Below are 11,934 nucleotides of genomic sequence, written 5' to 3'. Positions count from 1 at the left end.
CGCTCTGGTACATATACCCTTCATAGTGTCCTATGGGGTTAGCCACTGGATGCGTTCTGTTTACAGGGATTCTCTTCCCCCCCCCCCCCCCTTGGGTGTTCCCTGCCCTCCCTTGGGCTCCCTTAGCTCCTGGTCCTCTGCGGCCCCTGCTTCTGGGTGATAGGGCTAGCCTCTATCATGGGTACACCCACTCAGGTGGGATGTCTTGGGGTCTGTGGCCGGACCCCTACATCCCTCCTCCTTGTCGCCTCCACTGTCGGTGATACCCACCTCCTACCTTGGTGACTTACCCCTTGCCCTCAGCGCCGCATGTCCCCCGTGTGCCGGGGGATTGCCGCCTGCCGCCGGCGCCTAGCCGATGGCCTTCCCTCTCCCTCATAGCCTCAGTCGTCCGTCCACCGGCCGGCCCCCGGAGTGCCAGCACCCACTGCCGGCACTCCGGTTCTGCTATAACCATCCTTGTCCCTGTCACCAAGCCGACTACCTCCGGCTGCCGGAGCCGCCGCTCCCTGCCGGAGTTCCGCCGCTGTGCCGGCGGCCGCCACCCTGGTATTACTCTTGACTTCTATATCGTTTTCCTTAATGCCAGAAACTCTGCTGGAGCGGCCTCCGGCGTGCCGGGGGTCTGCCGGAGCCTCCCGGAGGCGTCAAGAAGACTTGCACCCCCTTCTACTAGCTATCATCTGATGTTGATAGCCCTACACTTCAACCAAATGACTTGTTTATGTAAATGGATTGGTATTTTCTTACCGTTCTGTTAGTAACCATGCTGTCTTCTTGCATATCACAGATTTCCAGCATGCTGTGTGTATCTTAGCACGGCTGGTTGCCAGAAACCATTACCCTTTGGAATCTTCTAGTTCCCAATTCTAGAATCTGAGTGGCCTCAGTCCTAGCTTTATATCCTTGACAATTTTCAATAGAATTCCCACTGCCCTACGGGCATTCCATGTTGAATTCTATCCTGTGCCTTCGGTCACAACGGATTGTCTATGGATGGAAGTCACGGTAACCAGCCGGGCGAGATGCATGGAGTATGTACCTATCTCCCTCTCTCAGCCCATCCTCTGTGTATCACACCTATTGCCAAGTTAAATTAATAATTAATATTTAACTTTAGTTTAAGAGTCATTCTTATGACCCCCCCCCATACTCATGTTCTCTTTCTTTTACAGGAGGAGCAGATGAAGTGTGACCACGGCTTCTGTGCAGTGAAGCGCCCGCACTTCTATGGCCATACGGCGTGTAGGACCCATGCCCCTTGTGCCAACAAGAAAGGGGATCTGAAGTTCTGGGACCCGCAGAACTGTACGGTCTGCCAGGATCGCCTGGTCGATGCGTTTCATAACCCTCCCTCAGAGGAGATCAGGGACGCTTCTCGGGATAAGCTACGCAAATGGGTGCGTGGCTTCCGGAAGAACGCCACTGGACCGTACCTTGCCACTGAAGATATGAGGGCCTTATTGTTCCCAAAGGCCTCCCCTGATTCTGTGGTCCCCAAAGATCAGATCCCCACCGTCCAGATCACGGTGGAACCCGACGTAGTCATGGCCCAGTCCATGCACGAGTGTTGCCTGGATTCCGAAAATGATGAACATATGTCGGATGTTTCGGAGGACACGGAGAGGACCCTCATGGCCCAAGGCGCGGAAGAGGAAGAAGATCAGGTGGAATACACCGAGTCGGAGCAGGAGGTCGCTCCGCCTTCCATCCCCGCCCCTACTCCTACACCGACGGAAGTGTCTCTCCCGTCTACCTCCGCTACCCCGGATCCCATCCCAACCGCCCAAGAGATGTTCAGTATGATAGAAGCCCTTATGGAACAAAAGCTTCAGGTGACTCACGAGTTCATCAGAACCATGGGAGGGTCCAAAGAACCGAAAAAGATCTCGGTTAAGGACCTCCCTGCATGCTCACATGCCAACCCCTAGAGGTATGCTGAGCATAGGGTTATCGCGACCAGCAGGATCTTTGTCAGCGATAAGATCGGCACGGTCCCCCTGGAAGAAGTGGAGTTCTTCCCGAACTTTGAGGCTTACCCGGACTGTTACGTCCGGCTTCGTTCTGAACCTGCCTCGAAAGAAGAGACCGAACCCAAGGAGGTGATAGTGTTCGATCTCTCGAAGGCTCAGGCTATGCTAGCCAACACGTTTAAAAGTAGGGGTTTTACCTGCTCTAAGCTTCCGGCCCTGAGCAAGAAGCACCCTGCTTACGTCGCACCCGACGACGCAGTCCTTCCCTTCACGGAAAAGGCCTTCGCTGCGTGCCTCAAGGCCGTGGAAGAAGGGAAACCCTGCCCTGCACTGGAGGAGTGCAGACCCTTCTCCATGGTAACTCCCCCCGACGTTCGACACTGGAAGGATATCCAGCATACCTTCGTGGTAGGAAAGTTAGATCCTGACGTAGCCGGACGTCAGTTTAACCAGGATCTCCCGAAACTCAATGACCATCTCCTTCGTCGAGAACAAGACACGAAGGAAAGGCTCGCAGCATCCATGTCCCTCCAGGTACAACTTGATGTCATGGCTGGTGACACCAGAGCCCCCACCACTACATGGTACTCGCCAAATCGCACATGGCGACTCTGGTGAAGGACTTGTACCACTTCATGAAGGCTCGGAGAGCCTGTCGAGAATTCGTGTTTTCGAGTGCCACTGTGAGACACGAACCCCAGAGGCTGATTTCCTCCAACATCTGGGGTAAACACCTCTTCCCCTCCGATCTTGTGAAAGAGATCACTGACAAGGCTGCCACTGATAATAGGAACCTTTTCAACAAGTGGGGCATGTCAAAATAGAGGAAATCCTCTCAGGACGATGGCCCTCAAACTAAGAGGAAATCCTCCAAGCAAAAACCCAGCAACGTCAACAGCGACGACAGTTTCCGGGACCCGCTACTCCCCAAGTGGCTGCTCAGCCACAACAGACCTTTCAGTTGGTCACCCAACTGGTTTTGTCCCAGTCACCGGTTTTCACCCCTGCCTTTGAACAACAGACAACTACCTTTCGTCCCAAAGGTAGAGGCTCAAACAGGGGTGCAAGCAGAGACGCATCTCGCCGTCCCTCCAGAGGCAGAGGAGGAAGGGGAGCTAGCGGCCGAGGCAGTAAGCCCTCGGGACACCAGAAGCAATGAAGTGCTTCCGGTGGGAGGAAGACTCCGCCAATTCCAGGATCGTTGGACCTTCGATCCCTGGGCACACAGCATCGTCAAGAAAGGTCTGGGCTGGAGTTGGACTCAACCACCCCCAACCTTCCAGCAATTCTTCCAGTGATCAACCCCCCTTCTGGAAGAATATGTCCTAGACCTCTTGAACAAGAAGGTGATAAGGAGGGTAAAGTCCACCAGGTTCCAAGGGAGACTGTTTTGCGTCCCCAAGAAAGACTCCGACAAACTCAGAGTCATTCTGGACTTATCCCCTCTCAACAAGTTCAAGATGCTGACTCTTCAATAGATAAGGATCCTTCTGCCTCGAGGATCTTACACGGTCTCCATAGACCTGGCGGATGCCTACTGGCACGTTCCGATGAACCAAAACGCTTCCTCCTACCTAGGATTTCGACTCCAAAGGAAAAGCTACGCCTTAAGGGCCATGCCCTTCGGCCTCAACGTGGCCCCTGGGATCTTCACAAAGTTGGCGGACGCCATAGTACAACAGCTCCGCCTCAGAGATGTCCAGGTGATGGCCTACCTCGACGACTGGCTAGCCTGGGCTCCATTGCCCGAGGATTGTTTAAAATCCTGCAACAAAGTCACCCAGTTCCTAGAACACCTGGGATTCAAGATAAACGCGAAGAAATCTCGCCTCTCTCCAGCTCAAAGGTTCCAATGGCTAGGAATCCAGTGGAACCTTCAGTCACACCGCCTTTCCATCCCCCAGAAGAAAAGGAAGGAAATAGCAGGGTCTGTCAAGCGACTGCTGAAATCCAAACGGATCTCAAGACGTCAACAGGAACGAGTTTAGGCTCTCTACAGTTCGCATCAGTGACAAACCCAGTGCTACGTGCACAGCTAAAGGATGCCGCGGGAGTCTGGAGACGTTCCGCATCCATCGCTCGAAGAGACCTCAAGAGACGGCTCCCAAACAGACTTCGGCTGCTCCTCAAGCCGTGGTCGGAAGCAAAGGCCCTGAAAAGGTCCATCCCTCTTCAACACCCACCTCCATCACTCAACATCCGCACGGATGCTTCGCTGGAGGGTTGGGGAGGTCACTCCCACCAAAAATAGGCTCAAGGCACATGGTCTCCCCTATTCAAGACGTTTCACATCAACATCTTGGAGGCCTTGGCGGTCCTTCTAACGCTGAAGAAACTCTCCCCGCCTCCCTCGATCCATATTCGTCTATCCCTAGACAACTTGGTGGTAGTTCGATGTCTCAATCGCCAAGGCTCATGATCGCCCCAGATAACTCAGGTGCTTCTGACAATCTTACGTCTGGCAGAGAAGAAGAAATGGCACCTGTCTGCAGTTCACCTACAAGGATCCCGCAACGTGACGGCGGACGCTCTATCCCGGACAAGTCCGATAGAGTCGGAATGGTCTCTAGACGCAAGATCATTCTCCTTCATCTCTCACCAAGTCCCAGAACTTCAGATCGATCTCTTCGCAACGAGCGACAATAATCAACTTCCTCGATATGTTGCCCCGTCCGAGGACCCCAAGGCAGAAGCAGTGGACGCCATGTCACTAGACTGGAACAGATGGTACAAGATCTAACTGTTCCCTCCCACCAACCTTCTGCTGAAAGTCCTCTCCAAGCTGAGAACCTTCAAAGGGACAGCGGCCCTAGTGGCTCCCAAGTGGCCCCGGAGCAATTGGTACCCCCTGGTCCTGAAGCTGCAGCCCACGCTGATCCCTCTCCCGGGCCCAGTACTCTCCCAGCAAGTACAGAAGTCGACTGTCTTCGCTTCATCATCTCCCTAGCCGCGAAGAAAAGGTTTGGGATCTCAAAGAAAAGTCTAGACTTCCTCGAGAAATACAAGACCGAATCCACACGACGGCAATACGAATCATCCTGGAGAAAATGGGTCTCATTCGTCAAGGCAAAAATCCTACGGAAATCACCATTCATTTTTGCATGTCCTTCTCTATTCACCTTCACGGACAGGGCTTGGCAGCCAACACGATTTCTACTTGCAAATCGGCCTTGACTAGACCACTAATGTATGCCTTCCAGATTGATCTGTCCAACGACATCTTCAATAAACTCCATTTTGCCTCCAACTTGGACAATGATTCGTGCCCTCTCAAGGATCTGACTCAGAAAGTTATCTTTCTTTTTGCTCTTGCTTCAGGAGCCCGAGTCAGCGAAATAGTGGCATTATCAAGGGACGAGGGCCACATCCTGTTTACAGATTCAGGTGACCTTACCCTCTTCCCGGATCCGACGTTTCTCGCCAAAAACGAATTACCCACCAAAAGATGGGGCCCTTGGAGAATATGCCCTCTGAAAGAAGATGCCTCTCTATGTCCAGTAGAGAGCCTCAAGGTCTATCTTCATAGAACTTCGGACTTTGGTGGAGGCCAACTCTTTAAAGGAGAAACTTCGGACAGCGACCTGTCACTGAAACAACTAAGAACGAAAATCACCTACTTCATTCGCAGAGCGGATCCTGACAGTTCACCCGCCAGTCACGATCCTAGAAAAGTTGCATCGTCTCTGAATTTCTTTCAGAGTATGGATTTCGAAAGTCTTAAGAGTTTCACAGGCTGGAAATCCTCACGTGTTATCTTCAAACATTATGCGAAACAAGTGCACGAAGTCAAACATTTTGTGGTAGCCGCAGGTAGTGTTATGAAACCTGCACCTAACTCTGCATAGAACAGTGAGTTACTTGGGACTCTAACTCCTCGGGTGCCTATGTTGACCCTCGCGTGATACGTAGTGATTTCAAAAACACTTAGTGCTTTTTCATAGACTGTTTTTCTCCCAGGTGAAATGTCATAGTCGTCACATGAGTGCCGCATGCCTAGAGCATGATGTGTTTTATTTTAATAGACTGACGTTCCTCTGGAACGAGTGCCTACTAATAATTTGAAATTCCATTTCAGATTCAAGAGCAAGTCTTTCATGACTATGTACATTATAATTTATTGTAAATAACTTTTACAATTTTATTGCATTTCCTTAACATGTTCTGCAATTGTGAAATAAATTTTCTATTTTATTACTTGTGCGTCTCAATCCGCTCCTACTTATACTATGAAATACATGACTGTCATAGTTTTATTATCCCCTTCCTCTTATGTCGATGAAGATGACTAAGGGTTCAACCCTTATCATATACTCACTTCTGCAATGTAATATTCCTACACGAATACTTACATACATCATACCTTAGAGACCAGACAACTCTCTATTCACATACAGTGCCTAACCACCACTTGTCTGCCTTTGTGAATGTTCCTATATGAATGCCAACCATTCAGTCTTGTCTCCGAGTTCTTCATGTTCCCCCAGCAAGGTGAGTAGCCCTTCGGTGACCACTTTGATCTTCGGCATGGTCCGTTGGGACTTCGCTGCCAGGGGGGGCAGGAAGTTTCTTCCCATCGGTTCTCCTATTGAGGTTACTATGCTTATCCTGTCAAAGCCCTAGGCACTTACACTACAAGGGGAAAATCTACCACGATACATTGATTCTCTGGTACTCTTCCATCAGGACGCCATGGCTTGAGCCCAAAAAATGGATTTTGAGCGAAGCAAAAAATCTATTTTTGGGTGAGATAGCCATGGCGTCCATCATCTATTTTTGGGTGAGATAGCCATGGCGTCCTGATGGACTCTCCCTGCTACTTCGTTCAGTTTGTCAGGTCCCACCCTGCGCTGCTGTATCATGGTGATCGGCAAGCAACTGGCTTCAGGATGAGAACGGACGTGACGTCATTTAGCAATGGCGCCCGTTTGTTTACGTCTCGAGTACCAAAAGTAGCCACGGACGAGATTAGCTGTGGAACAGCTCCCCAGCTATTCTCCGTCCCTCCATATCGAAGTGTTAACTCTGTATGGGGTGCAGATAGCTATGTGGCGCGTTAATACATGCGTCCCCTGTTGATATACGATGTCTTAAAGGGAAACCTTTAGGATACTCGCTCCAGAAGTTAGAATTCTGTGATAACCTGTGGTTAAATTCTCTGGGAATATCTTAGTAGTTATATACCCAAGGAAGCTACCAAAAAGGAACCTTCCATCAGGACACCATGGCTATCTCACCCAAAAATAGATTTTTCGCTTCGCTCAAAATCTGTTATATATATATATATATATATATATATATATATATATATATATATATATATATATATATATATATATATATATATACATATATATATATATATATATACATATATATACACATATATATACATATATATATATACACACACACATATATATATATATATATATATATATATATATATATATATATATATATATATATACATATATATATATATATATATATATATATATATATATATATATAAATATATATATATATATATATATATATATATATATATATATATATATATATATATATATATATATACATATATATATATATATATATATATATATATATAAATATATATATCTATATATATATATATATATATAAATATATATATCTATATATATATATATATATATATATATATATATATATATATATATATATATATATACATACATATACATATACATACATATATATATACATATACATCTGAAGTTCAACCAATAACATTAGAAAAATCTTAGTTCTGTACTATAAGAAGGACTTTGGTCTCTCCCACTACATGGCAAGACTAGAATCTTACCTTCTAGGCTTCCTCCACCTACTCTGCTGATGTATGTGGGATGCTTGAAAATACTACTAGTGGTTTGATACATCCATTCTTTTTATGTATTTTAACTCTCATTGTGAATGTTACTGTCTTGGTATCAGTTTCTGATTTTGATCTGTTCCTACACCATTATCCTCTGGCTCATACTTTTTCTTGTCACTTCCTCAACGTGGTCGACCATTTCAGTTTTAAATTTAGTCAACTCTTCTGGATCCTTTATACAAGAAATCTTTCCAAGAAAATTATTATCAAGAGCATTGTTTAGGTCGTAAGATATAGCACTCTCAAGCAATAAAGCATATGCATACTAATCTTAGATATTGGTTATTTATGGAAACTTCTGTCAATCAGTGCACAAATACTTTTTATCAGTCATTTGTTCTTTAGTTACCAAACAATTGAACTTGTGCTATCAGTGTCTCGTAGTACCAACATCTTTCCTACATAGCCTTCACTCACTGGTACATTGCAGCTCCTTTTCTTCTGCTCAGCAGACCTATATACTCTCAACTAAACAACTTCACACAAATCGACGTGATAGAGATTACTTTCCTCGATTCTTCAAATACTTTAACTTCCATTGAACCTAGTTTTTAACTCGCATAAAGTCCTTTTCTAAGTTCCCTTGCTTATGACATACAAAATTGTCCAGCTTCAATGTTTTCATTCTGCTTTTGTTCTGTAACTTTTCCCCATTATTTGGTCTTTGTTATGGATAATAGTTTAAAATTTGGCCAAACAAGCACTGACAACCTCTTTTCTTGTGAGCAAGTCTGCTAGGTCTCTGAACTCATTTCTGCATCCAGACATTCTACTTCATCTGTTGAAATATTTTAGTAACCCTGCCAAATATGGTATGCAGATTTGCCTTCTTTTTATTTAGTCTTATTGAATTTCTTCCTAAATTTTTATTTAATGTCACGTACGTTAAAAATTTCTCGTTTTAAGCAAACATAGTTCAAAACTACTTGGAATTTGCAGTAGCTAAATGTGTTAAAGTAATGACTATCTTCCTCCTGTAACTCCTCTGGCTTTCTGCCATTCTTTGCCTTGTCCTGACACAAAGTTCATGTGCACCTATTTTGGCAATCTATTTTTTTTTTTTTTATAAACTTTGCTTCTGTTACTTGGATTCTACATTTCAGCCTCCTCTCTTTCTCCCAGGTGCACTTTTTCTTCATATGATCTTGGTCACATACACACACACAAACACCTAGTAAAATTTCTCTTCTCAAGCTTTCGTCTTTTACCCTGCCCTCTTTGCTTTCTAGCAATCTCCCAGTTCGTGTCTTGCTGTTACTTTTGAAAATTGCCAAACTTTTAGCCTTCTTGTCCCATTGCCTTGCTTAAATAGATATCGAAATTATTTTGATACAAAAAAGTACAATGATTATTACAGTAATTACATAAAAACATATTTCTGAAAGAAAATACACTTCTTAGATTTCTCATTGATTGTATAAAAAATTTACACAGAACTTAAAACAAGAGTATAGACACTTAATTTTCTAGAATGCACACATATTACTGTACTTCTTTCTAACAAAAATACACTAGAGAGATATATCTTCTCAGAATGTCTGATGATACAGCTGATATTTATACCATATCAAATCCAGTACACTATACAAATATACAGAACTAGAATATTATATGATCTCAGAATGTACAATATAACCTAACAAACACTAGCATTCTCTTGAATAAACACGTTCTATGAAATCTCAAATAAACACAAAACTGACAATTTCTAAGTTTTCAAAATAAACCACCAACAATTTTACATTTCATAAAATGAACACATATCTAAACTTTATTTCCTAAATCAATGCAAAACTAGAAATTTCTGATGTCTTAACCAAGGATCAACAAAAATACATTGACAATATACAGAGGACACTTACACAACTCCGAGGGAGAGAGAGAGAGAGAGAGAGAGAGAGAGAGAGAGAGAGAGAGATTGCAGACTCGTTACCAAAACTTTGGTTTTACACTGCCGATAAACAAATCTAGCCTACGTGTGAAAACCTTCAAAACCCAAGGGGAAAACAAGAAATAAAGCTTTTATATATACTTTACAAAACATTGTACAGTGTTATAAGACACCCATGGTATCGCCTTGGAACCGGCCATTAAATGAAGTTCCTTCTTGCTCTTAGAATTAAAAGACGAACTCCTAGCCTCCTACTAATGTTACAACGTATGTAAGAAAATTGCACCATCTTTCACTGGAAACTCGTTCAGCAACCCCCTCTATAGATCTTTTTCTATGCGAGTACTCTAAGTACAGGATTATTATGAGCAACACTGATACTAAATGGGAAATGATCAATGGTATTTTCATCCGCCATCCCCATCCAACTAAAATCATCCACTACACATTGATAAATTGATTGCCAATATAGCTTACCAAATATTTAGAATACTGTACCTTTACTTGGGTTATCAATGGTTAAGAGAATGTGAGTTCTTCTTTGATTACCAACTACAAAGGTATAGTAAAATGAAGACTCTAGACCCACTAGGTATGTGTGTTTTTGTATTAATCAAAACAGCGCCCTTTTGGAAATAAATATGCCTGTCATATCAAGACTCTAAAGTAACCAATAATCTAAAAGGGGTAATAATTGCATGACAAAAGAATGAATTGGAATCATGTTTACCTCCACTTCAAACAGAGAATTAATGTTTCATTGCCTTAAAGGGAAAGATAATTTCTACCAAATAGCACTTGAAGTTTATTATTGTTAAAGGGGGGGGGGGGGTTATTTACCAGCAACTTACAGTGTAAGAAGTCACTAAAGTGATGCTCCATTTACCACTTCATAAGTAAATATAAATATCTTACCTTATAAAAGCATTCTTAGCAAGACCCATCTTTATCAACTTATCATAAAAATCCATTTCATCTGCACCAGATTGTACTGACAAAGATACAATGGCTCTTTCATCTTCATAAGAGTGGAACATAGCCTGAAACGAAATTAATAATTTCAAGTAAACTCCGTTTCAAAGTAAATCAAACAATGCAATTACAGTAATATAATCTAGAAGATATATCTTTGGGCTTGAGCCAAGTTGTCCTAATGGAAGTTCCTCATTGGTAGTTTTTACCTGGGATATTTCTGTGAGTGATATACAGTACCAGAAAAAATTTACCTTAAGAGGTATCAATGGAGTTTCGACTTCCAGAGCGAATATCCCGAAAGATATCGTGTATAAATCAGAGAAGTGTTAATAACAAGCCATGGTTATCCTTCCCGAAATAGAGTTAACCTTGTCTCAAAGGAAAAGAGAGGGTAGGATCCGTGAGCAGGAGAGCCATTACACCTCCCGATCTCAATCTGCTACAACTGACACGTTTCCGGTTGAACCATTCCCCTTTTGCATCGCCATCTTTGTCAGTTCGCTTGGAGAGTTTCTGCTAGTTTTCTTAGCTTTTTGAGTGATTTTCGATTATGGAAGTTTCAGCTTCTTTCTCATCGACTAAGCTGAGTATCCCCTTCTTCGTGTGTTGGAGAACTTCGCGTCTCCACTTTATAATTTTATTGTATTGCATGCTTTTATTGTCCCGAGGCCAGCATTTGTTCGGCGCCATTACATCATGTTCCAAATCGCTCAGAAACGCTTAATTATTTAGTCATTTACTTCAGGAATATGTTTTATCTTATTATTCTAAAGTAAGGTATAAAGTGTGGTATGTTTATGGTATCAACCCATCCTTTCTTGGTGTTTCTTGTATGTTTTTTATCAGCATTGACTTAAGCTAGCCTACCGTAGCCAGTGGCTATGACTGGTAAACTTTCACTATGCACCATACCATTCTTTCATCCAACCTTACTGTTGGGTGAGGCTGTCTGGCCTGCTATGCTGTTTATTCATCATGGCGGGGAGCTGCGGTCTTGGGTTCTCACTTGCTCTACGGTAACTGTTTTCACTTTCTAGTTAACCTATATGTTTGGCAAAGCGGCACATGTCTTGGGATCCTGGTCCCTGCATCCACTTGTTAGCCCATTGAAACGCCTTACCCCCTGTTCTGATGCCGTCTGGTAGACCTCCTTGTCTTTCAATAATTATTAGGCTTCT

General features: G+C 43.6%; 1 protein-coding gene across 1 annotated transcript in view; it reads right to left on the bottom strand.

Moving 5' to 3' along the window:
* Positions 1-11,934, bottom strand: part of LOC137641382 (RING finger protein 17-like) — a 1,982,860-nt gene that overhangs the window by 688,986 nt on the left and 1,281,940 nt on the right. Inside the window, exon 21 of the mRNA XM_068373901.1 lies at positions 10,697-10,821. Coding sequence (XP_068230002.1) covers positions 10,697-10,821 — 125 coding nt within the window. The remainder of the gene's footprint in view (positions 1-10,696; positions 10,822-11,934) is intronic.

The sequence above is a fragment of the Palaemon carinicauda genome, chromosome 5, assembly GCF_036898095.1.
Source record: "Palaemon carinicauda isolate YSFRI2023 chromosome 5, ASM3689809v2, whole genome shotgun sequence".
Taxonomy (NCBI): Eukaryota; Metazoa; Arthropoda; class Malacostraca; order Decapoda; family Palaemonidae; genus Palaemon; species Palaemon carinicauda.
Note: the sequence above shows the minus strand (reverse complement) of the source record. Positions and strands in the feature narration are given on the sequence as shown.